The sequence below is a fragment of the Papio anubis genome, chromosome 7 (assembly GCF_008728515.1).
Source record: "Papio anubis isolate 15944 chromosome 7, Panubis1.0, whole genome shotgun sequence".
In the NCBI taxonomy this organism is placed as follows: domain Eukaryota; kingdom Metazoa; phylum Chordata; class Mammalia; order Primates; family Cercopithecidae; genus Papio; species Papio anubis.
In genome coordinates this window covers 114,277,949-114,304,803 of record NC_044982.1, presented here as the reverse complement: position 1 = coordinate 114,304,803, position 26,855 = coordinate 114,277,949, and the positions used below count along the sequence as shown (strand labels likewise).

Sequence of the window (26,855 nt, the reverse complement as noted above, 5' to 3'; positions counted from 1 at the left end):
GTTCCCCCTACTGTCCCTGCCCTTCATCCCAGAGCCACTGCCCTCATCCTGACCTCCACCTGCCACTGGACAGCCTCCTAATTCCCCTGCATCCTTCCACCCCAGCCTCAGAGGCTCCTTCCTGCACAAACGTATGTGTTCTAAAACCTATTTACTTGATCTTGGAGGGAGGCCTGAGTTTCTACAGCTCAAATCCCACCTCATCACTCCTAAACCCTCCCCACAGCTCCCTCCCTACTCTCCAACCCTCACCCAGACCCCTACCCTGCCTGGAGCAAATCCCATTCCCTCATCCCCTCAGGCAGCACCAGCCTCCTGCACACACACTCAAGCCTACAGCATCCCACAGGGCCGCATTTGATCAGCTTGCCCTCCAGAACTGCCCCTTGAAGGCAGGGAATCCTGAGGCTGTTTCTAGCATGGCCCAGGCCAGGCCTCCCAGGGAAAGTGGTGGGAGGTGGAGGCTGGGAATGGGGAAAAGGGGTGCAGGTGCTACTGGGGCTCTGGGGTCAAGGCTTGGGCAAGCAGCACGCTGCTGAGGAGTCGTGGGTTCAGGTCCCCATTCCTGCCTCTCACTAGCTACAGCCCTGCTAAGCTGGCTCCTGGGCCCTAACCAGGACATGCAAGAATGCGTGTGATGCTCACGTAGCCAGGGGGTGGCGAATAATAAACAGGAGCCCCCACCCTCACCCCCTGACCAGGACAGCTTTGCAGGCAAGGAACAGGCGCAGGTAAATAAATAGCTCGTTTATTAGTAATATGTTACATTATTAAAGTGCATTGAGAAGAGGTGCAGGGGCCAAAGCTGGAAGGCCGCTGGCCCCAGCCCTTGCCCTGGGCGGCCAGACACAGCTGGAGAAGGGCCCAGCTCCCCACTGAAATGGATGGACAGGGCTGGGGGCAGGGCCGCCTGCCTGGAGAGCTCGGTCCAGGCCATCCCCACCGGAATTTTCACAGTTTAGCCTAAGTTATAACATGTCCTGAGCGAAGGTGGGAGGCTAGGAGCATGGAAGCACAGCCCCTGGGGAAGGGGGCTGAGGGGAAGGGAGGAGGCCCCCCGCCCCCCAACCCTCAACGCCAAGGGCAGAGTCCTGGAACCTCCCCCTGAGGACCCGGCTCGTCCTTCTAAATGAACACGGTGAACCTACGGCTCAGTTTTCTCCTTCATTCTCCCTTGTCTCTCTCACCCCACCCCCTCCCATAACCACCCCCAACACTGGGGGCTAAAACAACATCCCCCTCAGACCGGGCTCCCAGGGCAGAGCCAGCTCATGCCACTCTCCAAGAACCCATGCCCGTCTCCAGACTCTTATCTCATCCCCGGGAGCCTCAGACTGGGATCACCCCCCTCCCCAACCCATCCCTTCCCAGCCCCTCCCTTTCCCACCCCCCCAGCATGTAGTTTTGGTATTTTCATACAGATGCAGTCGGAAGTAGCTATACATGAAATAAGCCTAACATAAAAATAGAGCTTTTTCCGTCCTTCCGTCCGGAAAGCAAACATCCTTCAATAAACATGCAAGGCGGCTGTCCTGTAGGACCCAGGACCAGAGAGGGAGCTGCAGAGGACAGGGCTGGACAGAGGGTAGCCCTGGGTCTTCAGCAACACCAGTCATCCATCCATGAGAGAGGGAAGGGAAGGAGGCAATGTGGGTACCAAGAGTCCATAAGGACTCAGGCCTCAGCCCCAGGGTCCAGAGATGGGGTCCCAGCTCTCCCATGGGCTCTTGGGCTGGGAGCATCGCTACATTTAGTCAAGTTTGAGGGATCTGAAAAATATTTTCCAGAAGATAAAATCTTGGGTCATCGATGCCCCAGCTTCACAGTCGGTGCCCTCATTCTCAGCCCCTCACCATCCGTGCGCCACCTGGGGCCCAGCAGCCGCCTGCGGCTGGACGTCTCCAGGCCTGGCATCCTCCACTGGGTTATTCTGTCCCCTGGAAGAAGCGGCAGGCAAGGAGCTCCCGGGCCAGCCGGCTCTGAGTGTGAGACGTTCTAGTGCCCTGGGCTGCAGAAGCCTGAGGCATGCCCAGCCTTGGGAGGCCCTAGTGGACCAGCAAGCCAAGAGTGAGTGTGGGCAGGACCCCCAGCCAGAGGGAGGTGGCCAGGGCACAGGCATGGCCCAGCAGGTGCTCAGCCATGATGCCATCCTCGGGCAGCAGCTGCCAGTGCTGAGCCTCGCGGAAGTAGGAGCCCTCCTGGGCCTCACAGAAGTAGTGGCCGTACTGCTGCGCCGTGAGGTTCTCGATGAACAGGATGCAGTTGGGGCTCTGGTGACCAGGTTCGCAGCTCTGCTCCACATTCTCCTTGTGGCGCCATGAGTAGGTGGCGTGGCGGGATTCCATAGGGCAGCTCAGGTAGTAGCGAGAGTTCGGGGCCAGGGAAACCTTCTGCAGTGGGGCCTTGTCTGGGGAGGCAGGGGAAAGCAGCCATGAGGAGGGACCGAGAGCTTCCAGGGAAGGATGTGTCCTCCCCATGGACTGGGATCCCAGGACAAGGCTTCTGAATGAACCTGGGGAACCCAGCCCTCAGCTTCCTCCTTTGTTCTTCCGTCTCGCTCATCCCACCAAGAGGGCTCCCTTGGCAGGACTGTATCCTGCCCCATGTGCCTGGGGCCCACAGGACAAGGCCATGTCTCCCTCAGACCAGGACAATCAGGGCAGGGCCATACTCCACTCATTGGGCCACAGCCGCCAGCAGGGCCAGATCACGTACCTGGTTTGGGGTTGGGACACTCCTTGTGTGGCTCAACTGGATTAATGGATTGCAGCACTGACCTGGAGTGGGAAGGACAAAAGAGGCTCAGCAGATACAAGGCTGCAGACCTGGCCCTCCTGTCCTCACCCCAGTGCAGTTCCAGCAGAGAGGAGGTTCCCACCAGAAAGGCCCAGTACTGCCACCTCCTCCAGCCCAACAACACCTCCCCCTCTCCCACGCCCACCTTCTCCCAGGGATGAGGGATCCTGGCCAACGTACCGTTGGGAACTGTAGATGGAGACGCAGCGGCCCTGGTCCCAGCCGCAGTAGGGGTCCCTGGACATGAGGCAACCGTGGCAGCCCCCGCCATAGACTTCACACAGGTCCAGGGGCACCTGGCTCACCTCCCACTGGGAGCTCACATACAGCTTCCTCTGGAAGGACAGCAGGACTGCGTCAGGCCTGGGCCCCACCCCACACTCAGTCCTAAGCGTCCAGGCCCTAAGGCCTAGAAGCTCTTAAAAGAGCACACAAATCACATGCAAAGGAGCCCTGTCCTCAGCTGCGGTCACTGCATAGACCACGGGATACAGTGGGGGGAGGCTCACCCGCTCAGCATCCAGCGACATGGTCTGGATGGCAGCTGCGCGGCGGAAGGGCTGGATCTCCATGATGTTGAAGATGAAGCTGTGCTCCTGCTCCCCCGGCTCCACCACCTTGTGGATGGTGCCCCTGTCTGTGTGTGGTGGGCAGAGGATCAGTGGGCGGGAGCCCCACTGTGGGGCCGGGCAGCCTCCTTCTAGCCGGGGAGGGGTGGGAAGTCACAGCTCAGGCGAGGGTCACGGGACTGGGGTGGGCAGGATGAGGAGAGCGTGACTGGGGAGGAATGTGGGAGCCTAAGGGCAGCCCAGAACCTTCCAAGGCTGGTCCAGAGAGGCCATCCTGGGAGGTCCAGGGGTCCCTGGATACGGCCTCCAACATTCCCAAGGCTGCACAGGAAGAACAGAAGCAGGAGCCCCGCACCAGCAAGGACAATGTGGCTACTGTCCATGCATCACCTCATTTAACCCTCCACAGCCCTGCGAGGTAGCTGTCATCTTCCTCACTCCACAGATAAGGAAATCAGGCTCAGAAAGGCTAAGCCACTTGCTTAAGGTCACAGAGCTGATGAGCAGCAGAGACCAAGTTGGAACCCAAATCTGTCAGCACCCAACCACTCAGCTGCTTCTACAACTCCCCTGTCTCCTGGACTCTTAGGGAATATATTTACTTTAAATACATTTTTTTATTTTGGAGTAATTTTAGATTTCCCAAAAAAGTTGCAAAGATAGTACAGAGAGCTCCAATCTACCCTTCTCCAGTTCCCCCAATGTTACCATCTTACATAACCACGGTATATTTGTCACAACTAGGCAACTGACATTGGTGCATTACTATTAACAAAACTACAGACTTTATTTGGATTTCACTAGTTTTTCCACAAATGTCCTTCTTCTGTTCTAGGATGCAATTCAGGACTCCGCATTGCATTTGGTCTTAGGGGATATCTTAATTTTATAAAATCTTAGATCTAAAAAGGATCTTGGATTCTAAATCAAGAGTTCCCAAGGTCTTAGAACCGAGCTGCCTGCCTCCTAGACCAATGCTCTCTCTGTTCACAATTAGGGACCAATGGGCATCCTGACCCCTGGTCCTCCCAATCCTACCTCAACTGCTGTCCCAGTTTCTAGAATAGCCTACCTCCCTCTCTCCCTCCCTCCCAATTTCCCAGGGCATCGCCTGCCCCAAAAAAGCAGTCAGATGATCGCCTGCCTAGGACATTTCCTCTACACGTCTGTGATCCTCATCTGTGGACTCTGAGATGTGGCCAGATGCTCCTTGGGCCTGATGAGCCCCCACCCCAGCCACTGCCTTCACAGACATACTGCCCTGTACCTCCTTCCAAACCAGCCCCAGTAACAGCATCCCCTTGGCAAAATTCTCAGGAAAAGAGCCAATACGTCTCCCAGTTGTGAGAGCCTCCCATTCTCTGCAGAGGACTCAGAAAGCTCTATTTTTTAATCTATCCCCAATATGAATGCTGCAGGCTGCAAAATGTGGCCTCCTGCACGGCCCTCAGAGAGAACCAAAACACCTTCCCTAATCACTCAAGTGTGCTCACCTCCCAAGTCTGCAGGAAGGGAATCCATGACCCAAGTCCAGCCTTCCTTGTCCTAGCTCCTGCTCCCAGTCCCGCACTGTGTGACCTCTCCTCCCCTGCTCCCTAGTGCCATCCCTGGCTGACCACAACAGCTGTGCCAGCCACTACAGAAGCCAAGCAAGGACAGGGGCCCAAGGGTGCAGCTGGAATGAATGCGGGGTAAAAAGTCAGGGACTCAGGACCCAGGTCCTGCCCTGTGGGAAATTCCTCTCCCCAAGGCTTCCAGGAGCCAAACAATGGCGCTGGGGTTCCAGTTTCCTACAAGGTCACCAAAGCTGAGATAGTTCCAAGGTGAAGCAGCAACAGGAAATCACATGGAGAATGTGAACAACTGAGGATGGGCGCTTGGGCCTGAATCAAATGGCCCCAGAGGTGCTAGAGGGCCTTTCCAGTCTCAAGGAAGGCAGCTGGCATGGGAAACTGCCACAAACCCAACTCAGGATTGGCTCCTCTGTGTCCTGTGGCTTTCCAGAATGCAGAAGCATCTCCCAGGGCATTCCACCCAGCTTCCCCCGGCGGGGCCTACTCCAGGGAAGAGGAGAAGCTGCCCCTGATCTCTGTGAGACGGCGAAGCCTCTGCCCCTGGAACTCCTTCCTCATGCCTAATTTGTGTCCCACCAACTCCTCAAATGTTTCCTCTCACCTGCACAATCCCAAAGACAGGCGCAGGGCCTGAATCCCTCATTCTGCCTGGCAGAGACCAGGGTCCCTGTGGTTCAGGCCCCTCCTCCTCATTTGCCACATGTCTTCCTACCATCTTCTTCCCTGAGTCAGACATCTGGACCAAAGGTGCACGTGGCTTTGCTCAGACTCTCCAGATTTCCGCCTCCAAATCCCAATGCTTTCTTTTCTCCCATCCCCTTCTCCTCTTGCCCCTACCTCCTCCAGGAAGCTCTCCCTGCCTCACTCTTCCACACCCACACACGTTAACCCCCCACAATTCTAGTCACTCAATTATTCCTTCCACACGTAAAGGTCCAACTAGATGTTAACTACATTATTCCTTATACCTTTCATGCCCATTTTTACAAAGCAAACTGAGGGTCCCGGGGTAGCCTCTCACCTGTAGTTAGGTAAAGCACATGATAGGTCTCCCCGTGGCTGGCTTGCATGCGGTGGACGACCACTTTCTGGTAGTGGTATTTAGAGTGGAACAATGGCGTCTTCAGGGGCCCCATAGGCTCCACCCTCTGCGCCACCTCTGGGTGACGGTCAGCCACCTGGAAGGTCTCTGTGGGTATCGGCTGCTGGTCTGGGAGGCACTGGGCAAGGAGAGCAGGCCCAGGTCAGTGGGGTGGTGGGAGGTGAGACAGAAGGAGGGCTGGGGCCTGGGCCACAGCTGGTGTCACGCTCACCTTGCCAGGCCGAGGGTTGGGAAGGCTTGACTGGTAGCCCTTGAGTGAGGAGGTGCGGAAGACCTTGTCAATGTCACCGAGGGAATACACGCAGACCGCTGAGTAGTTCCTGCAGTGACATGGAGACCAGCTCAATGGGGGGCCCAGAACCCACCCATCTACCTCTACTCCCCCAGGCCAGCTCTGTGCCTGGCACTGAGTTACCAAACACCCCTGAAAATGGGGAGGGATGGCGGGGAGGAAGGAGAGAAGGAGTTCAGCCTAATTTCTTTGTGCTGCGATCTAAAACCACAACCTTGTATCCTGTTACAGAATCACTGAGTCTAGAGGCCATCTGCTCTACCCAACCCCAAGGCAGGAGGAACCCCAACATGGGCTGAGCAGTTCTCTAACCCTCCCTGGGCACAGGCTGTGGGATGCTGATGCCCCAGGAGGCCAGACCTCCAACCTCTTCCCAGCCGGGGCAGCCCCACCCACCCAGGAGCCACAGAGCAGGGTCTTGGCTTCCTCTACTCTGTCCCTAACTCTCCCCACACACACCCAACACTTTTGCCTGCTGTGTTTTCAATCAATGAGAATGATTAAGAAGTGTGAATTACCAGGCTCAGGCAGTGCCTGAGCGGGTGTAATAGCACCCAGCTCCCCGAGAGATGCTTCAGCAGCTTCCTCCCAGGCCCAGTGTCCACTCTGGGCACACACAGGTGGCGGGACACACAGGCACAAGTGCAGTCAGGAGTGTACATATAGGGCATGCACACACACCCATGAGTGCAGACTCACTCACGACGGTACACACATTGCACTGGCTGTCCCCCTACCCCACACGCAGCAACAGCCTCGCTTCTTGAGCCTGCAGCCCCTGCTCATGCCACACCAGGCAGGCCCTCAGCAGGGCCCAAGGCCTCCTGTCCCTACTGGACACTGAACCAATGCCAGCCCCGGCCCTAGGACAAGGGCCACTCACCATGGGTTGGAGAAAACACCATAGACCCTGGTGTCTCTCCACTGGCCGCTGGGGTCAGGGAGCAGGAAGACGTCTTGTAGCCTGTTGAAGTTCTTGTTGGTGGCAGCGTCACTGCATACCAGCATGGCTTTCAGAAAAGTGTTCCACTTGGACACTGACAGTGAGCTTTCCCCACCCTGGTCCCCCTGGAAAGGTAGAGGTGAGAAGAGGCCCCTCAGCACCTGCCCGGGCTTCCCCACACCCTCCAGGAAACCACTGCCAGCAATATCAGCACCTGGGCCCAGAGGAGAAGGCAGGCTGTGAGGGGCCGGGACCTGCCGGGGGTGCCCCAGGACTCAGGGCAGGTCTCCAGATGAGACTCCAGTCAGCAGGCCTGGCTGAGCCAGAGCCCAGGACCAACGGTGCTCGGGGTCAGGGCAGGTGAGAGTGCCAGGTCCCCACAGAGCAGATGGACTCAGACACACATTTACTGACTCACACACCCACACACATGGCACAGCACACTCACACAGGCAAAACACACACACACCCACACCATCATACTCTCACATGCTCACATGCCATCATATGTGCACAGGAGCTCAGCCACCTTTACCCACACACAGACACGTGACGCTCCATGTACACACAGCTACTCCCACAGTCCCAGACAGACCCACTCCTACATCCGCACAACTTCTACATGCACACAGACACACAGAACTTACCCTCACTCAGACCTATTCACACACAGATATGCAGCCAGCAGCCCTCATGCCCCTGCTCACCCTGCACAGCTGGGCCACACGGGACACATTGAGAGGAGCCTCAGGATTCTTGTCAGGATTGTCCTCTCGGAAGAAGTAGTAGATCTTGTCATCGTAAGCCTGGTCTTGGTGCACGATGGTGGCTTTGATGAACTGTGGGTCTGCCAGGGACAGAGGTGAGTGGGCGTAAAGCTGGGAAGCTTGCCTGGGAGACCACCCCAACCCTGCACACTCTCCTCTCTCCTTCGGGTCTGCACAAACCATGGCAAATCAGATCTGGAAGAGGACTCAGAACATCAGGTCCAACACCCCCAGGGGCCCTAGGCTCTGCACCTCCACCCCACACCTGTTTTGCCCTCCTCCTACAAAGATGTCATCAGCCCAGGAGCAATGACTTCATGCCTGGGGATTGAGGGAAGGTCCCTGGGGGCCCCTATGTCACTTCTGCCCAACTGGCAGAGCCCTAATGAGGAGGGAGTTGGGGGCTGCCTCCACATGAACTCAGCAGAGGATAAACTTTGGTTCCTGGGGACCCTGCGCTGGGTCTGGGGCTCCCTCTGTTTGTGTTCCCAAAGAGGGCTGGGAACTCTGCCCCCAGCCAACCCTAACTCCTCAGGCCTGTACCAAGGTCCTGCTTTCCTGCATGGCCCCAGCGGCCCTCAGGGAGCCCTCCCAGAAACATCAGGCTCCCATCTGCCACCTTAGGTGCTCACACCCCCTGGTCCACCCTCAGCCCAGTCAGAGCCTGACTCACTCTGCATGACAGTATCACTGGTGTACAGCTCACTCTCGCCCCGGATGCGGCGGAACCGAGGGATCTTCCCATTGTATTCCTGCTTCCGGATGGTGGAATACACCTCGTCCCCTGGGGATGGTGGGAGGGGGGCATGAGTAAGGGCAGGCAGCTCCTGGAAGTCCCTCCTCCAGACACTGGACAAGGAGCTGACCACCCCTCTCCCAGCCCAGTTCAGAAGCTTCCCCCTGGGGCGCCTGCTCCAGCACTGCCCTACCTTCAAACAGAACCAGGGAGTTCTCATCCGGGCTGAAGGGGGCATAGCCTCTCATCTCGCCAAGTGGCACCACAGTGTCATTCACCTGTGGGAGATCCAGAGGGTTGGATGGTCACGTAATCCCACAGCCACTGCCTCCCATGATGGCCAGTTTCTCGGCCAGGGGCCAATCCTCCCAGGGCAAGGGCAGCATTGGAGTCTCGCCATCTCCTTCCCACTATGAGGGGCAGAAGCCCACCCAGTAGAAGGCGAGCTAATCAGGCACATGGGGAGCAGCCTTCTCACCAGGTTCCAGCAGCTGGGGTGCCGGGCATTGGTGCCACAGGCCAGCAGCCCCTCACTCCGCCTCTCCAGGAGAGTGATGTAGTTCTCGCAGTCCTGCCCGGGTAAGAGAGAAGGGAGGAGAGAAATTGGTTGCTGGAAGGCCCTGGCAGGTCTAGCACTAGGACCGCCAGGATCAGGGAAGAAGGTGTCGGAAGGGTTGAGCATAGGTGACAGCCTCCCAGGACAGCCCAGAGTGGGTGCAGCTGATGCCATCCCCTAAGCACAGAGGACCACGTCTCCCCATCAGTCTGGTTCTCACAGGGCAGGGCCATGCTTCCTTCCTCAGACCCTCAGGGTCTCCTCTCCCTTTACCAAGTGGCTCAGATCCCTCCATACTCCTTCCCCGACTCACCCGCTTATCCAGGCAGGACCCCTTTGTGGAGCCAATGTTCACCTGGGGGAAGGGGAGAAGCATTAGTTCACTCTGCCAGGAGTGAGATGCCCCTGAAATGCTTTCCACACAGCCTCAGGATAAGCCCCAAAGGAAGCAACCATTATTCTCATCTGACAGATGAGCAACTGGGGCTCTGAGAGGGTAAGTGATCTACCTGAGGTCAAACAGGGTCTCATATCCAGAGCTGAGGCCCAGAGGGTTCAGAAGACCAGCCATGGGCTCTGGGGCCCAGCTTCCAGCCTGGGCTTTCTGCAGCAGCGCTGCCCAGCTGGCCAGGCCCATTAGCTCCTGTTTTTCTCCACACCGCCCCAGCTCCCCACTCCAATCTGGACTACCTTTAGGGAGCCTCCCCCAGGAGCCATTTATAGGATACGGAGGTGGGGGCAGTTTAGGAAGAGATGCCAGCTCCCACGGATTCCCTGAGGCCCCTCGGCAGGGCTAGAGGGGAGATAAGAGGGTGGTGGGGCATTGGGGGAGAGAGGCTCACCGTGCGCACAGATGCGTTCTTGCCCTCGGGGAAATCAAAGAGGTAGACCTTGCCGCGTCCTCCCACCCACACGGAGGAGCTGCCTGGCTCATGGAAAAGCACCGTGTGCGGCTCAGTCTGGCCAAAGTCCACCCGGTCCTGCCCTACATGGCCTGAGGAGGAGACAATTAGTAGAAACATTGAAGCCAGGTCCCAAGAGAGAAGACTCTGGGTCCCCTCCACATGACACACCGGAACCTGCTTGACAACCAGTGCTTTGTGCTCAGCGTCCTGGCAGGGCCTCAGACAAGCTCTGGGCTGGGTGGCACCCAGAAGCAGAGAGCCAAGGACAGGAGAAGTAAGAGATCCTCTGGTGGGCTCCAGCAACCAGCTGTCCTTACCTACAGCACAGCCCCTCCCCTAGTGTGGCAGCCTCTCCTTCCTTCACAGTGTGTGTGACTTCAGAATGGGGCAGGATTTAGGGACCTCTTGGGGGAACAGACCCCCTCCTCTGGCACACACTCTTGAGGGGCTGGGCTCCGGCAGGAGGACCAGGGCTCCTTGGCTATGCTCTGGGAGGCTTTCTGTTGCCCTAAGCCAAAGCAAGTGGTGCCCCCCGACCCCAGGCCTTTCAGCAGGCAGCAGGGCCTCCAAGCACCCTCCTTGGAGTCTAGGTTCCGAGGAATCACAATGCTCAGAATCCCTTCTCCTCCTTCAGGAATCCCTCTCCAACCCCTCCTGGTCCCTCCCCAGCCCCTTAGTGAGCACTAGACTAAAGGAGGAAAGGAACCTCAACATCTACTCCCTCCCATTTCACAGATGGGAAAACAGAGGCCAAGGGAGGGGCAGCCCAAGGGCACATGGAAGCAGGTCAGTAGCAGATTCTGAATCAGAGCCTATACTCCTGCCTACCAAGCTGGACTCTGCACCATGGCCCACTCTGGCCTGGTTTCACCCACGGAGATGTTAGCTCTCCTGGGGGTAAAGATCAGCTCTTCCTCCCCAGCAACTCTGGGACAGGGGGACCTTCACAGAGCACAGCCTGGGCCTTTCAGCAGAAGGGCTGACTGGAAAAATTTTCCCCAAAAAAGAAACTGACTGCAGCCACTGTCTCTGGGGAGATGTCTCATCTCCAGTGACACTACTGAGGTTGTCCTGGTTGTAGGAGTAAATTATAGGGATGGGATGGCCTGTGGCTGTGCCCCCAGCAATCAGCCACAGCCAGCATCTTCCCCTCTGACTAGCCGGGGCCTCACCCAGGAACTGGGTCTGACCACTGTTTTTCCAGTTGCAGGAAACTCTGGGGCAGCCAGCTTGGCAGTGACACCCAAGCTCCAGTTCTGACCAAAAAAAACTACCATTTCCTCAACTCTGCCCCCGATCCCTCTTACTCCCATTGGAGCCATATTGATTCTGCATTAACGGGGGTATGGAGCAGCTGGACCGCACACTGTGCAACCACACCTTCATTCTTTAAGAAACATCCCTTCACGGTCAGGTCACCCCTGGAAGTGAGCATTCTTCACCTCTTCTGTGGCCTGGTGCACTGTGCAGAGGAGAATGCTGAGGTACCCTGGGAGACATGCCAAGGTCACATCAGCAGGCAGGACAGATCAGCTTGTCCAAAGGTGGAGTATCAGCTCTCAGGAGCAAGGCAGGCCACAGAAATGCTGAGCTCACTGTCCTTGGGTGGTGTAGTTCTCCTGGTGCACATCATCAACAGCCCAACTGAACAGCTCCGGGGATATCAGCCCTCCCTGGCCCCCAAGCCTCCCTCTCTGTAGGCCCCAGATGTGCAGAGGAAGGGCTGAAAGGTACTGGCACTTCAGTGGGAGGGAGGGAGGGAGGGAGAGAGGGAAAACTGGCAGGTCTTGGGTGCTGCCCTGCTCCCCCTCCCTTCCTGGGATAGAATTAGAGTGCTGGGGTCACAGACACAGTATTTCCGACTCAGCTCCCATGACTCCCCTTCCACCCGCAGCCCAAGCCGCAGCCACCATCCCCTATGGCCCAGCCTGGAATCCAGACAGTCTGCAGCCCCAACTCCCCTCCCACCCCCCTCCCATCCCCCAATAGCCAGCCTGGCAGCCACGAAAAGGTGCATGTCTGCATCTGGAGATGCTGGGCTAGATGTCTGCATCTGGAGATGCTGGGCTAGGACCCGAGAACCATAGCCCCTGGGAGTCAAAGCAGAAAAGTCCCAGCCGTCAGACTGTGCTAGCCACCTCCATCAGTCACCTTAGCCCCACACCTGCACCAAGGCCACAGGCCCAGGTCTCCAAGGGAGCCAGCAAGGCCAATTTGGTACAACTACTCAAGGGGAAAGAGGCACCAGATACGACCCTGGGCTAGGGGGTGGGGTCTCGTCTAGTAGTTGCAGGGCTGTTGAAGAGAAGAGGAAAGCAGCCCTGCCCTAGGGAGTCGAGCCTGACGGCCCCTGATGGCCGAGGCATGACTGGGTCCCGGAGAGTAAGGTCTGAGGGGGAGGCCTAGCCCTACTCTGGGAACACATCTGAGGGGTCAGACAGCCGCACCACAGAAAGCTTCCACAGCTCCCCAGCAAAATTGTCTTAGCATGGACCACAGGGCTGCCCACAAAGTATCTGCTGAAGACATGAAGGGAGGGTGAGGGCTGCTGGCCCCTGGGTAGGAGCTGCGGCACTAGGGCCAGGACAATCCCATGCGGATCTGCAAGCCTGAGCCCAGTTCCCTTCAAACCCTAGCCACAATGGCTAGGGCGGAGGAAGGCAGGGACTGTTCGTCCCATTTTGCAGGAAAACGAACAGGAGCCCAGGAGCACGGCCTCCCGTGACCCCCAGGTTCCTGCCCCTCCCAGCTCACTTCTTGGTGATGCATATGGGCTAGAGGGAATGACACCAGCTCAGCCCCAGGACAAGGCCTTGGCCCATTCTCCACCCCAGCCCCGGCCTGGGCTCCCGCACCGCCTGAGGCCCTCAAAAGGCCTGATTGTGCCCGGGAAGTGTCGAGCAGCAGCAGCTCGATGAATACATGAAAGGAAGCTTTGTTTAGGTTGGCAGGAGCGGGGGCTGGGGGCTCAGGGGCAGGAGGGCTGCCTGGAAGTGAAGGCAGCACCAAGCCATCAGGGCCAGGCCTCGAGTCTCTGCGCAGGCAGGGGCTGAGCAAGGCCAGGGGCTGCCCCTAAAAGGCCAGGCCAAGGGAGTACGTGTCACATCCCTGAACATTTTCTTTTTGCTGCTTTATGAACTCAAAGAGAGAGGAGAGGTAGATAAAAGCTGGATGGGCCCAGAACAGGCAGGGAGGGAATGCCAGGCAGGGGACACAGCCTGAGCAAAGGTAGGGAAGGTGGCTGTACAGAGGGCAGAGGCCATGCGCTGCAGCCTGGCACAGTCCTAATGAGAGAAGAATCGGGAAGGTGAGCTGAGGCCCACGTGTGATGGGGGAGGGAAGATGCAGCCTGTCCAAGGACACACTGACCCACTGCCCATCACTCTCCCCTGCTGCCTGAACTCTACGAGCAGGGCCAGGAGTGGAAAATGCCTCCCCATCCTCTGGCGTCCCCCACCTCCTGGCTCCCCCTGCTTCCCATCCTGCCTGTCTAAAAGGAGCACCGTCTGGCACCGTGTCTCCCCCCTCACTACCCAGCCTGACGCATTAGTGGCTGACTAAGTGGTAGCTAAAAGCTCCCAGAATAACCAGGGGTTCAGGCAGGGGAGGGGGCTAGGGATACATGGGGAGGGCATAGCCCAGAGGCAAGCCAGGCACAAGACAACCCACCCCCCACCCCATGTGATTCCGAGCCAATCCTCGCTCCTGCTGGACCAAGAAAGCACATTCAGGCTGCCCCGTACCCAGTCGGACTCCATAGTTCCCCTGAGTCCCATTTCTCATGGTGGCAGGGCCAGCAAGGCCCAGCTCCAGTCAGATAGGCGGGCTGCAAGGAAGGCTGGGTTATAGGAGATAACCTCCACCAGACACAGCCCTGGGGCCAGGTGCTCACGGGGCTCTGATCCCATTGGAAAGAATGGGGCCTGACTCCTTGGGGCCCCTCCCCTGGATCACCACCCCAGCAGCTGACCGACTGTGGCAAGTCTGGGCCTCTGGGGTGCGTTTCCTAAAGCAGGCCTGCCTGGTGGCGCATGCTTCCTCTTCTCATTCACTCTGGTGCTGTCACCGTCTGGCCCGCTGTCCCCATACTCTTGTTGTTTGTGAAAGAGGAGTGCAGCTCCAAGGGAGGGCAGAGTGGGAGGTGGTGTTGCCCATGAAGGGGCTGGGTCCCATGCTCTGGTCTGGCAAAGCCAGCCTTGCAACCTGACCCACTGACCCAGTGGGCCTTGAATGCTAACCTCAAGGAGCCCTTTGAAAGTGGGCAGAGAGTCAGGCTCTGAAAATGGCAGGAATGTGGGCACCCCCCCGGAGAATGCCTAAGTCAGGCAGTCAGAGAGGCCCCGGGCCAAGGAGCAGAAAGCAGGCCGACCTCAGGTCGGAGAGCCAGCACATCTGGCAGGAGCCTCCTCCCACAGTTGTGCCCCCACCCCTGCACTGCCAGGCCTACCTCACACCCTTGCCCAACCACATGCCTGGCAAACAGAGTAGAGGGAAGGCCCACATGATGCCCAGGAATTAGCCTGCAGCCTCTCCACCTTTTGGAATCCCACATCCACATGTCAAGGTGGAAGGGAGAGGATCTGAACAGTCATTGAACTGAAGGACGTGGAGGCCAGAGAGGCTGTACCACTGGCCCAAGGACACAGAGCGAGGGAAGCTCCAAGTTTCCAGTACCCATTACCCAGCTGCTTCTCTCCAGGATCACATCCTGGGCTTCCTGGAGAGCCTCTGATTTGCAAAAAGCTGTATATTCAGCCTCTCCCTACTTCCCTGAATCATCCCTACTCTACCCTTCCCTCTCTTGCTCACTAGGTGCCGAGTCACTAACCTGATAACTAAAGGGAATCACCCGCCCACCCACCTTCCAGGTGAGGCCCTGATCTCCCAGGGGCCTTTAGTGATCAAAGCCTTAAATCCAAAGGAGTGACTAATGGTGGAAGTGTAGGTGCTGTGCATGTCAGAGTGGTAGAGGAAACCCTTCCACTAGGGGTGGGAGTACAGGAACAAATGTTTCTGTCTCTCCTGATATGGCCAGGAAGAGGGTGTGAGAAGCCTGGTTTCCAGGGTGGCACTGGCTTGGTGCTAAGGACAGGTCATGGCTGCAGGTGGGTCCTGGCAAAATTCAGGCAGGGTTAGGTTCTAGATTAGCTAGCTGCCTGGCAGGAGCAGAGCCTGTGTGCTGGGGCAGGTGGTGGGGCCTCGAGATAGCACTCAGCTCATGGAGGAGTGAGTAGTCTACCTTCTTTATGAGCCATGAGAAGAGCACGCTGTGTGCTGGGCCAAAGGGGAGTATCCTCCCACCCACCAAGGTCAGCTGTGGGTGGGAGGGGAGTATATCTCATGTGTGGCTCAGCCCTGACTCCAAGAAGTCTCATTATCTCTTTGGTGGCCGGACAGCTGGCTGGCTGTGACGGTGACTGAGGCTGGGCCTTCCTGGGTTCACTTTCCTCCTCTGTGGTTTAGCTGAGTGTGAGTTGGGGTGGGTGCTGGTACTTGTTTGGGCCTGGGTTTTACGACCCACCAGGATTCTTGAAACAAATCACAAAACAATCAGGGTTAAGTCCATGGGTCTTTCTGGGAAAGTGTGACTCTCTGAGTGCCACAGAAGTCAGACAGTTTTCTGGAAGTGGAGGCGGCAGAAAAAACTGACACTCTCATCTGCTTCCACTGACCAGCCCACCAAACCCCCAGCCACCCGTAAAGAAGGCAAGACAACCTGTATTGCCGTTTTACAAACAGGAAAACTAACGCCCTTCCAAGCCACCAAGGTCTGGATGCTCTCCCCACAGCACCACTGTGCTCAAAGGACCAGAAGAAGGTTTGGCTATTGGGGAGACTGTCCGGGGCAAAGTCCTGGGGAGAAGGGTCAGTGTGGAAAGCAGTGTGATGAGCGGCTGTGCTGGGCAGGATTCAAGGACTCAGGGAAGGAAGGCCGGTAAGGAGGCCCTGAGCCCAAGCCCAGGGAAGGCCGGAAGCCCAGGACAAACACCATGTCCTGTCCACCTTCCGGCTGTTCTCCAGCCCATCAGGTTCCAAAAGCCCCAGAGTGGGGCCGAAGTCAGCTGGTGGCTCCTTCAAAGCAGACAATGGGTAGCGGTGCAGGGCCTGCCCCTGGGCCCAGAGCCAAGGCAGGGGTGGGGGAGAGGGCAGAGGATGGCTACACCACCCCAAGTGGAGGGAGGGAGGCAGGTGGAAGACTGTTGAGAAACAGAAGGTTACCCAGTCTTAGCCTTAGCCTGAACCAGCAGGGGAGACCGAGCAAGGGCAGCCAGCCAGCAAAGCCCATTAGGGAGAACTGGCAGGGGCTGGGCTGCCAGGGCTGCATTCCATCAGAAACCAGAGATACCAGAGGAGGAGGAGGAAGATGATGACGACGATGATGATGCCCCTACCACCCAACCCTTCCATCGCATTTACTACGTGCCAAGCACTATTCCAAATGAGTTTTAACTCAATCATCACTGAACTCTCATGAAATAGGTTCTTTTATTATCCCCATTTTGCAGATGAGGACCGTGAGACACAAAGAAGCTGAGTAACTTACCTAGCATTACACAGCTAGTAAGAGGTGGAGCAGAGGTTCAGGCAAGCTGACTCCAGAATCTGTGTTTATAACATTGTATTCCAGAGACGGGCCTGTGGAGGCTTCCAGGCCAGCCATTCCCAGACAGATGAGGAGACCAAGGCCCACAGAGGATGAAGCCCAGTTAGAGGCTACCTGGCCAATGAAGGCCTGACCTCTGCCCATAACACCCTGAAGACAGTGTGTAAGTGAGCACGGGTGTGCAGGCCCAGGTGAGTGTAGTGAATTCCTATGCTTTGATGTTGTCCTGGCATCCGTTTTGAATATAATCTAGGCTTTCTTACACCAGAAGCAGGGCTGTCACCTTTGACACCGTTTCCAGCTCCCTGCCCCCTCCCGGTTCCTCAATGTGCTCAATCCAGATATCTACCATAGACAGTCATCTCCTGGTGACTGCCTCCCTGTGGGACAGCTACAAACAGCCCATTTAACTGGTCCCACTGACCCCACAGCCCGCATGGACTGTGCAGACAGGCCAGTGACCTTGTCTCAGTCACAACATGACCTCCTGGAACTCATGACTACTTGCTGTAAACCCACCAATTAAAACTCCCTGTGGAGGCCAGGCACGGTGGCTCACGTCTGTAATCCCAGCGTTTTGGGAGGCTGAGGCGGGCAGATCATTTGAGGTCAGGAGTTCTAGACCAGCCTGGCCAACATGGTGAAACCCCGTCTCTACCAAAAATACAAAAAAATTAGCCAGACGTGGTGGTGTGCACCTGTAGTCCCAGCTACTTGGGAGGCTGAGGCAGGAGACTCGCTCGAACCTAGGAGGCAGAGGTTGTAGTGAGCTGAGATGGCGCCACTGCACTCCAGCCTGGGTGACAGAGCGAGACTCCATCTCCAAAAAACAACAACAACAACAAAACAAACTCCCTGTGAAAAACTTGTTTGAATAACACCTTGGACCCCATAAAGATGCTGGCCCATGGATCCCTCCACCCTGCATGTGCTCCCTGACCTCCACGTGTGTGGCCTCAGGTATGCCAGGTATCCCTCAAGACCTGTTAGTAACAAAATCTTTATTTCCATCTGTCTCTCTCTTAATCATGGAAGGAGTGCTCTCCATCTTAAAGATCCTAAGTTACAACAGTGGGGCAGGAATCTTCTCATGGTGCAGCGTGGGGCCCTGGTCCTGAGTGACTGAGTAGGAAGACAAGTCTCTCAAGATCTCTGCTCGGAACATAAAGTACTCTGTGGGGCCGGGCGCCATGGCTCATGCCTGTTATCCCAGCACTTTAGGAGGCCAAGGCAGAAGGATCACGTGTGTCCAGGAGTTCGAGGCTGCAGAGAGCTATGATTGCACCACTGCTCTCCACCTGGGAGACAGTGAGATCCTGTCTCTAAAAAAAAAAAAAAAAAAAAGTACTGCATGCTCTGAAGCTGACCACAGTGAAGAGCAGAGTGTGCTCACCAGCCAGGTCCCCACCCAGCCAGCCCTGGCCAAAACACTCACCTCCGCTCCTCAGCTCAAGGACCCACCATGGCTCCTATCTGCCCATCCAAGCAGGGCCCAAAACCTCAGGGCAGGGCAGTCAAGGCCCACCTCATTTCTGCACAGCTCTGCCATGGCTCATTCCCATCTCTGCACTTTGCTCCTGTTCTCCATTCCCTGGATTGACCTTTCCCCTTTTCTCTGTGCACATGGATCTTACCTGTCCTTGAAAATCTAGCTAAATCCCTTGGATCCAGGAAGTATTCCAGATTCACTGCCCGTACCTTCAACCCTGTACCACAAACCATCTGGCACTACCATCTTCACTCAGATCATGCTGTCTAATGGGATTTCATCTGGCCTGTGGGGTCCTGAAGGTGAGGACAAGGCTTCCTCTTGCTCTATGTCTTCCATTGCCAGGGAGCAGCTCAGACAATGAAGAAAGGCAAGACTGGGGCAGGCCAAACTCCCATGCGAGAGGGACAGGTATCCTAGAACAGACGCCTGGGTCACCAATGGGTTGCAGAAGTCATCACAGTGACCTTCCTTCCTCGACAGGCTGGGCCAGAGCTCCTGCCTCAGCCTCCCAAGTAGCTGGGATTACAGACGTGTGCCACCACACCCAGCTAATTTTTTTGTATTTTTAGTAGAGATGGGGTTTCACCATGTTGGCCAGGCTGGTCTCGAACTCCTGACCTCAAATGATCCGCCTGCCTCGGCCTCCCAAAAGGCGTGAGACTCTGTACAAACAACAATATGAATAGTTGTCTGTGCTGTACTCTGCCCCCACTCTATGCCCTTGCCCCTAGCTCTAGCCTGGCTCCTCCTCCTCCCCCAGGAAGCCTTCCTTGATTACACCATCCCACACTGACCTTTCCTGCTCTCACCTCCTGTCACAGTCCTAGGCTACATCTGCAGGTCATTCCTGACTTTCCCAGGGGTCCACCCTACTTCACAGGCAGAAGACCCACCTCTCCAGGAATGTGGGGGGCTCCCCAAGGGCAAACCCAGTCTCTTCCTGACTCTCCCCCAGAGGAGCTGAACACAGACCTAGGCCTGCTGCCCTCCATGATGAGAAGTTACCCGGGGGTGCTGGCACAGAGCCCAAGCCTCTGGCTGGAAGCATGGGGTGCAGAAGGCATGGCAGGATCAGCCTAATCCCAGGCTGTCATGACAGTTAAAACCAGATTAGCCCGAGCTGGGACACAGATCAACCTGTCCTTGGCACCCAAGGCCCAGACCACCTGAGGAAAGACCAGAAGGGGTATATGGAGCTGGTCCGAATTCAAGGTCCTGAAGAGAGGGCACTGATGGCTGGTGCGGCTCCTAGAACAGACAGCACTGGGGCAGGAAGAGTCTGGGCCCAGCTGAGCTAGCTGAGGAAAAAAGGCACTCAAGGAGCCCCCAGCCTGGGACAGAGTATGACGGCGGACAGAAAGCTGGAAACAGGCTGAGAGTTGGGGCAGAAACAGGCTCAGAAGACTCAGCCCCGGTCCCAGCTCTGCCTGTCTCATTGGGTGACCTCGGGCCAGTCCCTGTCATCTCTGAGCCTCAGTTTCTCCATCTGTGGAATGTTTGGCTGGCCTAGCTAATCTCTGGCATTTCTTTTCTGACATCCTAAGCTAGCGCTGTAAGGCTGTGTGGGTTGGGGTCATCCAAGAAGGTCCCTCAGAAGAACTGAGAAAGAACCAGCAACCTCCTTTCTGGGCAGAGCAGAAAGGAGGAGGTAAGTGGGGTGCAGAGAGGAATGGGGGAGCCAGGGAGCAGTGAGGGAAGAACCATGGGAGTCCAGGAGGCAGTGGGGCCAGGCCACCATGCAGGGCCTGGGGAAGGTAGCAGCTGTGTGCCGTGTGTTCCAGATGGGATGCAGCATAGGGACAGAGGTCCTCCAGGAGGCTGGGCACAGTTCTGGAGACACAGTAAGGCCAGGGCCAGGGAGAGTAAAGGGCTTGGAGAGCCACCCCATACCATTCGGGGCAGAGAGGGGACGGTCCCTCGAGGCCTGGCTGGCTAGGGAAGGGGGAACTCTGTCCTCTGAGGAGGCAGGGCCCAACAAGACGCTGGGGCTCTCCATTCCCTGGCTTTCTTTCTAGCCTGTCTGGCTCCCTGAGGACAGGACAGCTGGCCATACACCTAGTGGCTGGCCCTTCCTGCAAGGGTACGGAACCCTGGCTCTTCTGAAGGCAGGACAGGTTAAGGGCCCCTTCCTCCCCCAACTATGGACGAAGGAAGGCTCCCGGAGCAGCCATGCTGGGCCAAAAAAGGAAATCAAGAGAAGTGGAAACTTTTCAGTGCAGAGCTGCCGACCAAAGCGGGGGAAGTGCAGTCAGTCTCTTGTGACAGAGCCCTGTGAAGCTGGGGGTGGACAGGCCGTCAGCTAGTGGTCCATGCACTCCCGCTACTGCCCCCTGAGGGCTGCCAGACCTGCCCCCTGGGTTGAATTTCACATCCCACCTTGCCTGGCCCTCCTCAAAACACAGAGCCCAGCTTTCCCTGCTTCCCCCAGGGCCCCACCCTCAGCCCAGATAGTGATCTATCCACGCCGCCCCCACCCTACCACCTCCACGCTCCTTCCATCTCTGCAGAGGAAGAGCAGGAGAAGACAGAGCTGAGGGACAGACCTTCTCACCTGGAGACTGTCCTGTGGTCAGGAGTCAATGCGGAAAGCCATGGTCTCCCTGGACCCAGCCCCAGCCTCCCACCAGGGAGCTGTGACGGGGCTATGGCCTTGTCAGCGCTCGAGAGGCCTTCCCTGCCTGCCACGGCCTTTCTCCAGTGGATGCAGCCTTCCTCCCCACTGCTGGGCCAGCCATAGGATGACAGGTATCCCCTCACCTATGCCCAGCTGGACAAGTTTCAAACTTTTCGGAAGCCCCCAGGCCCAGGCTGACTCAATACCTCCTCATATGGGGGCCCCTCACATGGCTTCTCTCCTCTCTGTGGTCCTTGCTGTAAATTCTTGGATTTAAAATCCTATTAAGTGGGGTGCTTCCTCCTGTTCCTTCCCTCCCCCAGCTGACTCACTCCTCCTGCCATTTCAGCTTGCTACCTCTTCCAGGAAGCCCTCCCTGATTGGGAAAATTGGGTTAGACATCTCCTCAGTGCCCATAGCTGCTCTCTGTTACACATTCTGTTGTACCTGCAGGTTTATCTGCCCATCTCCATCTACACTGAAAAGTCTACAAGGGCATAGAATCATCTTGTTCCATGATCCCCAAGCTCAGCCTCAAGACCAGGACAATGTTGGCCCCAGCAAATGTTTGCTGAGTGAATATGTCCACTCGTGAGGGCACAAGCTAATGAGCTATTTCCTCCAAATGATCCTCAGCCTTTGGCCCATGAGAGAATAAGGAAAGAACATGAAACTTAAGGGTTTCCCCTGACTTCCCAGGTTTCAATTTCTCCTCTAGATTTCTGGAAATCTAAGATTTAAACAGGCCACCGCAGACTCTGTCCAGCCCCTCCCATCCCAGAGAGATAGAAATCCTAAGACATTAAATCTCAGACAAGGATAAGCCCCCTCTCCTACCCTCTTTGGGCACTTGGGGAAACTGAGGTTCAGTAAAAGACAAACACTTGCCCAGAGTCACAGAGCAAATTAGGTCACAGCCTGAACCAGGCTCCCGACCTCCCAACTCTCTCCCCTATACCACGGTCATCCTTGGACCTGTGCCAGCATCCATTCCACCAGACCTGCTCTCAGAATCTTCACTGTCCAGGACAGAGGGGTCGCAGAGCTTGGTAGGAAGCTCCTGATGACCTCACCATGCATTTCTCTTGGCTTAGGAAACTCCCCCTCTCCTCCAGAGAATTGCCCCCCCACCATGAGACTCTGCAGAGGAAGTTCACCTTGAAGGTGATGAACACATCTAAGTCCCCAAGGGGGCAAGGATTTCCACTGGAAATGCTGATGACTGGGGAGTCCCAGATGTGACCTCATCCCCTGGAGGAGGTAACAAACCTCCTGCCCTGGGGAGCAGCCCCAGAATGGCTCCCCAGCAGCCACCAAGTCAACAATAACATCCCATTGTTTAATAGGACAAAAGCGAGGGAGGGCAGAACCAGCTGGGCAGGTTGAGACTGGGGATGTGGGCTCTGTTTCCCCATGGACAGGCTGGTTCACCTCTGACTTTGGGGTTCAGGACCTTCCATGCCTTCTCTACCTCCTCCAACCACTGATAAAATGGAAGAGGGGTGCACAGCTTACATAGGCATGCCAACCTCCTTTTAAGCCCCAGACCTCACCTGCAACCTACTCCCTTCCAGTCGCTGCTTGCAGGAAGATCAGGACCACACATGCACATCCTTGACTTGCCCATGTGTCAGCGACAGCCCTTGGGAGACAACCCCTAGAGCCTTTCTTGCTCTGGCAAGCTCTAAGGGTCAAAGACAAGTGCGGAGCTCAAGGGCACCCAGCAGGTACATGATGGCCCATCTCTCTCCCTGGCCTGCGCTACACTGTGCCAGACTTTCATCAGGCTGCAGAGGCAGCAACCTCCCTGATCAGTGCAGGCTGGGCCCCTCTCAGAGTTCCCTGCTTTAATCTTTCTCTAGAACTTGGGGATCCAAGCAGCAGAAAATAAAGAACTTTCCATACCTATTCCAGTCCCCACAGCTGTCCTGACTCAAAACTAAAATCCCCATCTATGCCTCACAGAGAAACGGCTCCAGAACCACCACCATCCCTGATTTTGTCATTCCTGGATACCACCATACTCGCACCCACCCACTGGTAGACAGAGCTCTAGACTTCCAGCAAGACCCCCTCTTACCCTATTCCTGGGTTTGTCCTACCCAAGCCCATTCCTGTCCGATTACCATGTGTCACCCCACAGGAGACAAGAGGCAGCTGTCAGTCGGGCACACCATCACCAGCTGGTGGCCCTGGGGGTGGGGGGCAGGTGAATGGCAGGGCCTGTCTGGCCAGTGGGGCACCTGGCACTGGTGAAGGAGACCACAGACTGTCCTTGGACAAGACTGGTGAACGGTTGGCAGACCCCAGCCAGTGGGGTTCAACAGTGCATTACTAAGCAGAGGGCACAGCCAGTGTGGCTACAGTAGTGAACTGCGGGTAGGGGAGGTAGCCCATGGAGCTGGGCTGGGAGCTTCGAAAAGTGGGTAAGAGGACTGAAAGCAGCTTTAAATAGCCTCAGGGTGGGAACTAAGTGCCCAGGATGGGATGTATGCATTAAGTGCTAAGAAGCGGGTGTGCATTAAGTGGGGTGGGGGTGGGGGGTCATGGGAAGACTGTGGGACAGGCAAACAGAGCCAAAATGCAAAGGGTTTGATGTAGGGAAAGATTCCAGAACACTCAGACATGCCCATTTGTCCCCTCCAGAGTGCCCACATGCTATGATGTCCAAGACAGCCAAGGGGACTGAGGGAAGGCAAAGCTGCTGGGAGGGCAAACGAAGCTGGGGCTAGAGCTGGGATTGCAGAGTGGTGTGCAGGTCTCCTACATGCACAGGCGGCTAGAGCTCTAGCAGGGCTGCTCGGCTTCCTCCAGGAGCACTTCAGACTGGGTAGCCGAGTTGGTCCCCAGAACACCTCATTCATAGTCCCTGAACCATCTAAATCCTTCTCCCCTCCCTAACGCAGAACCTGGACTGGTCCTGTGCCAGATCAGAGCCCCTGCCTGCACCTAAGCACCCACACTGCTCAGTGACCTTGGGCAAGTCACATTCCCTCAGCTACTGCGGCAGTTCGGGCCACTCGTTTTCTGTATGTTTTTTTTTTCCCCTCTGCTAATAATACCTGCCCCAGATAATGCTCAGACTCCCGCAATCCCTGCAAACTGCCAAAGGCATCAAAAGGCTCCCGGTGGGGCCAGACCCGACCAGTTCCCCCAGTCCCCACTGCGACTCCCCCACCATCACCACAGGGGGGCCGCAGACACGCCAAATTTGGGGACAGAGCCGAGTCGGCCTGGGGGCGGGGAGGCATTTGTGTGCAATGCAGGGGAGGGGAGATCAGTTCCTCACGGCAGAAAGCCTCAAACACCCGCCTAGGCGGCTTTCTGTCCCATAGTACAGGGTCTAAACTGAGGTGCCTTGGGGGTGACTCCGGTCCCCCAGGTTCTTATACCTACCCTGGCCTAAAGGCTGCACCCCCGCCCTAGATCCAGCGCCTGGGGGTCCCAACAGCCGTGCACCACCCAACGGGCACTGCCCCCCAACGCTGGAGCCGATTTCTGGTGACAACTGCCACGTGCGGGCAAGGGGGGAGCGGCCGGTGCCGGCATTGCGGAGGCAGCGCCCTGGTACCCCAAGCCCCCGCACCACACCACGTCCCGCCGCCTCGCCGCAGGGTGCCCACCCCCTTGCCTGGCCCGAGCTCCAGGCCGGGGCGGGGGCGGGGGCAGGCGGCGGGGTCTTTGTTCCCGCTGCCGAAGCGCGGCGGCGGCGGCAAGGGGTCCGCGCCCCCCTCGCCGGCCCAGCCTGCGCCCCGCGCGCCAGCAGAGCCCGCAGCTCAAGAGGAGGGGACCGGGGTTGGTGTCCCGGGCGGGGCAAGGGTCCTGCGCCGAAGCCCCCGAGCCAGAGAACCCAGACTGGCTCGGGGCCGAGAGAGGGGCCCGCCCCCTCCCCTGGCGCCCGGGCGTTGCGGCTCCCGGCTGCCAGAGACTTGGTGCGACTTGGCCGGGGCTCCGGCCCCGCCGCTCGCTCGCCGCAGCGTTACAGCCGGCTCTGGTGTGCCAGCGCACACACTCACACACACTCACCCAAACCCACACGCTCCACGCGAGGACAGCGCGGGGACAGCCCGGGACCCGCAGAGCCAAGCGCACGCACTCCCTCCGGGTGCAGCATACTCCGCACCCGCCCCGCGCAGCGTCTGATCCCGCGCCCGACCAGCCGCGCGGCGCCGCCTACCTTTCCAGACGGCGAAGATGCGGGGTCCGCTCCTTGAGTGGCCTTGGGCGGAGGCGGCGGCCGCCCAGAGCAGCAGCAGCAGCCGCAGCAGGAGCACCGACCGAGCCCGTGGGCCAGGGACGCGGGCGCGCGGTGCGCTGGGGGCGGCACGTCCGGGCGGAGGAGGCGTCATCCCGTGGCCCCGGGAGCGACAGCAGCAATCAGCCGAGACTGAGCCAGCGCCCGGCCGCAGGCAGACCCAAGCGCTAGGAGGCGGAGCCAGCGCTGACCCCACCCCGCCCCTCCCCCCGCCCCTCGCAGCCTTTTCTCGCCTCACTGGCTTTCCTGAGCGAGAGCGGAACCGCTGGGGGAACCTTCGCACCCTCTCCCGGGCAACTCTACGGGGAAAGCCCAGCTGCGGACAAGCCACACTTGTGGTCTTCTGCCAGGGGCGGCAGGCCCTATCCCCTCTCTGGGCCTCAGTTCCACTCCCTGCACCCCATAAAAAGATTGGCCTAGAAGTCGTGGAAGACCTCTGTCCAAAGGCACAGAGGAGTCCAACACCCAACAACCTTGCTATGGCCAGCTAAGTGGTTCGCACCCTGAGGACTATGGTCCTTGGAGGATGAGTTCGCCTAAGTGGACACGGCTCCCTGCTGAGCCTGCCAGCAGGCACAACGATGATATGTGGGGAGCACTCAGGGACCCGCTATTGCTCTGCCTGGGAGAACACTGGAAATTTTTCATCTTGGCCTGGCTCCTTCCCCTCCCTCTCCTTTCTCCTCCCTTCCCCAGCCAGCAGCCTTCTGGGCTGCCTCCCCCCCCAGCCAGCTGGTGTACGCTCAGAAAATCCAAACTCATTTCCATGTGAGTGGAGGGGGATATAATTAGGAAGGCCCCTTCCCCAAGTAGAGAGGGGAGCATCCCCCATGCCCAAGACTCACTGTGGGGGAGGGAGGGTGAGAGCAGCTTAAGGGGATCCTAGGGCTCACCTATCTCAGGCAATCTGACCATTCAGTGGGGACTGCCTTGGGGGTCCAGGCCCAGACCCTCTGCAGTTACCTGAGCAGCTCAGCCAGTTCTGCCATCAGTTCCTCCTCTCAGAACTACGTGCCTGCCCTTTGTAAAAGGGTCTCCTCTCTCTAGACCAGAGAGGGCCCAGATCTACCACCTCCACTTGTGCCCCAGGGAACCATGAATGGAAAATCCACCCAGCTCAGTAAGTACTTATCTAGCATTTACTGAGAAGACAGGATGGGGAAGGAGCAGAGGTGAATACCCAACCTTCAGAACTCACAGACGTAGATATGATTCACGCACTGCAGACATCAGCAAAGGTGGTGGGCTAGCTGCCCTCTGCCCTCTGCCCTCTGCCCTCTGCCCTGCTCCATGGGGCCAGGACCATTTGGTTGTTGTTTTTACCCCCTGGAACCAGGAAAGTTTTGCTACCAAGAAGTTTGACTTTACCATTCTACATTTTGCTTCCAGTTGTCCCCTCCCTCTTCTCTGAGAGCCCTGAGGCACCGCAGCAGGCCAGGAAGGTAAACTCAAGGCACCTCCAGAGACAGTGCAGAGCGAGGCTCCTGGCCCACTGGGTGGAGCCAACAGCCCCATGATACCCAGGGGCACACTGCCCCAGAGAGGGAGGCGTGGACAGTCTAAGAGCTCCTCCCCAGGCCTGCACCTAAGCCTGTGGCCCTGAAGCCAGCAGTGGAGCCTGGCCCAGGCTAGCCTCTAAGATGGATATTC

General features: G+C 57.5%; 1 protein-coding gene and 1 long non-coding RNA gene across 3 annotated transcripts; one reads left to right on the top strand and one right to left on the bottom strand.

Annotated features, from left to right (window-relative positions):
* Positions 1 to 732: 732 nt before the first annotated feature.
* Positions 733 to 25,842, bottom strand: SEMA7A (semaphorin 7A (John Milton Hagen blood group)). Of its 2 annotated transcripts, none has more exons than XM_003901197.5 (14): positions 25,128 to 25,842; positions 10,178 to 10,329; positions 9,649 to 9,690; positions 9,258 to 9,350; positions 8,973 to 9,057; positions 8,717 to 8,827; positions 7,984 to 8,123; positions 7,217 to 7,401; positions 6,253 to 6,361; positions 5,961 to 6,159; positions 3,306 to 3,433; positions 2,977 to 3,131; positions 2,716 to 2,777; positions 733 to 2,407 (listed from the first exon to the last, which is right to left on the bottom strand). In XM_003901197.5, the coding sequence occupies exons 1-14, from the start codon at positions 25,297 to 25,299 to the stop codon at positions 2,046 to 2,048; spliced, it is 1,995 nt and encodes a 664-aa protein (XP_003901246.2). In that variant the 5' UTR covers positions 25,300 to 25,842; the 3' UTR covers positions 733 to 2,045. The 2 variants fall into 2 exon arrangements, with proteins under 2 accessions (XP_003901246.2, XP_031524339.1); XM_031668479.1 differs by lacking the exon at positions 25,128 to 25,842 and adding an exon at positions 24,977 to 25,086.
* LOC110743704 lies at positions 10,939 to 20,930 on the top strand. The gene is made up of 4 exons (XR_004185103.1): positions 10,939 to 11,026; positions 16,869 to 17,035; positions 19,881 to 19,984; positions 20,844 to 20,930. It is a non-coding gene; the product is annotated as an uncharacterized LOC110743704 (long non-coding RNA).
* Positions 25,843 to 26,855: the final 1,013 nt, after the last annotated feature.

Bases quoted from the DNA above. Each gene is read 5' to 3' on its own strand.
- SEMA7A (XM_003901197.5), bottom strand. From the start codon at position 25,299: ATGACGCCTCCTCCGCCCGGACGTGCCGCCCCCAGCGCACCGCGCGCC. The intron at 10,330-25,127 runs GTAGGCGGCGCC...TCTCCTCCTCAG, and splicing joins CATCTTCGCCGTCTGGAAAG to GCCATGTAGGGCAGGACCGG. The intron at 9,351-9,648 runs GTGAGTCGGGGA...TTACCCGGGCAG, and splicing joins GGTCCTGCCTGGATAAGCGG to GACTGCGAGAACTACATCAC.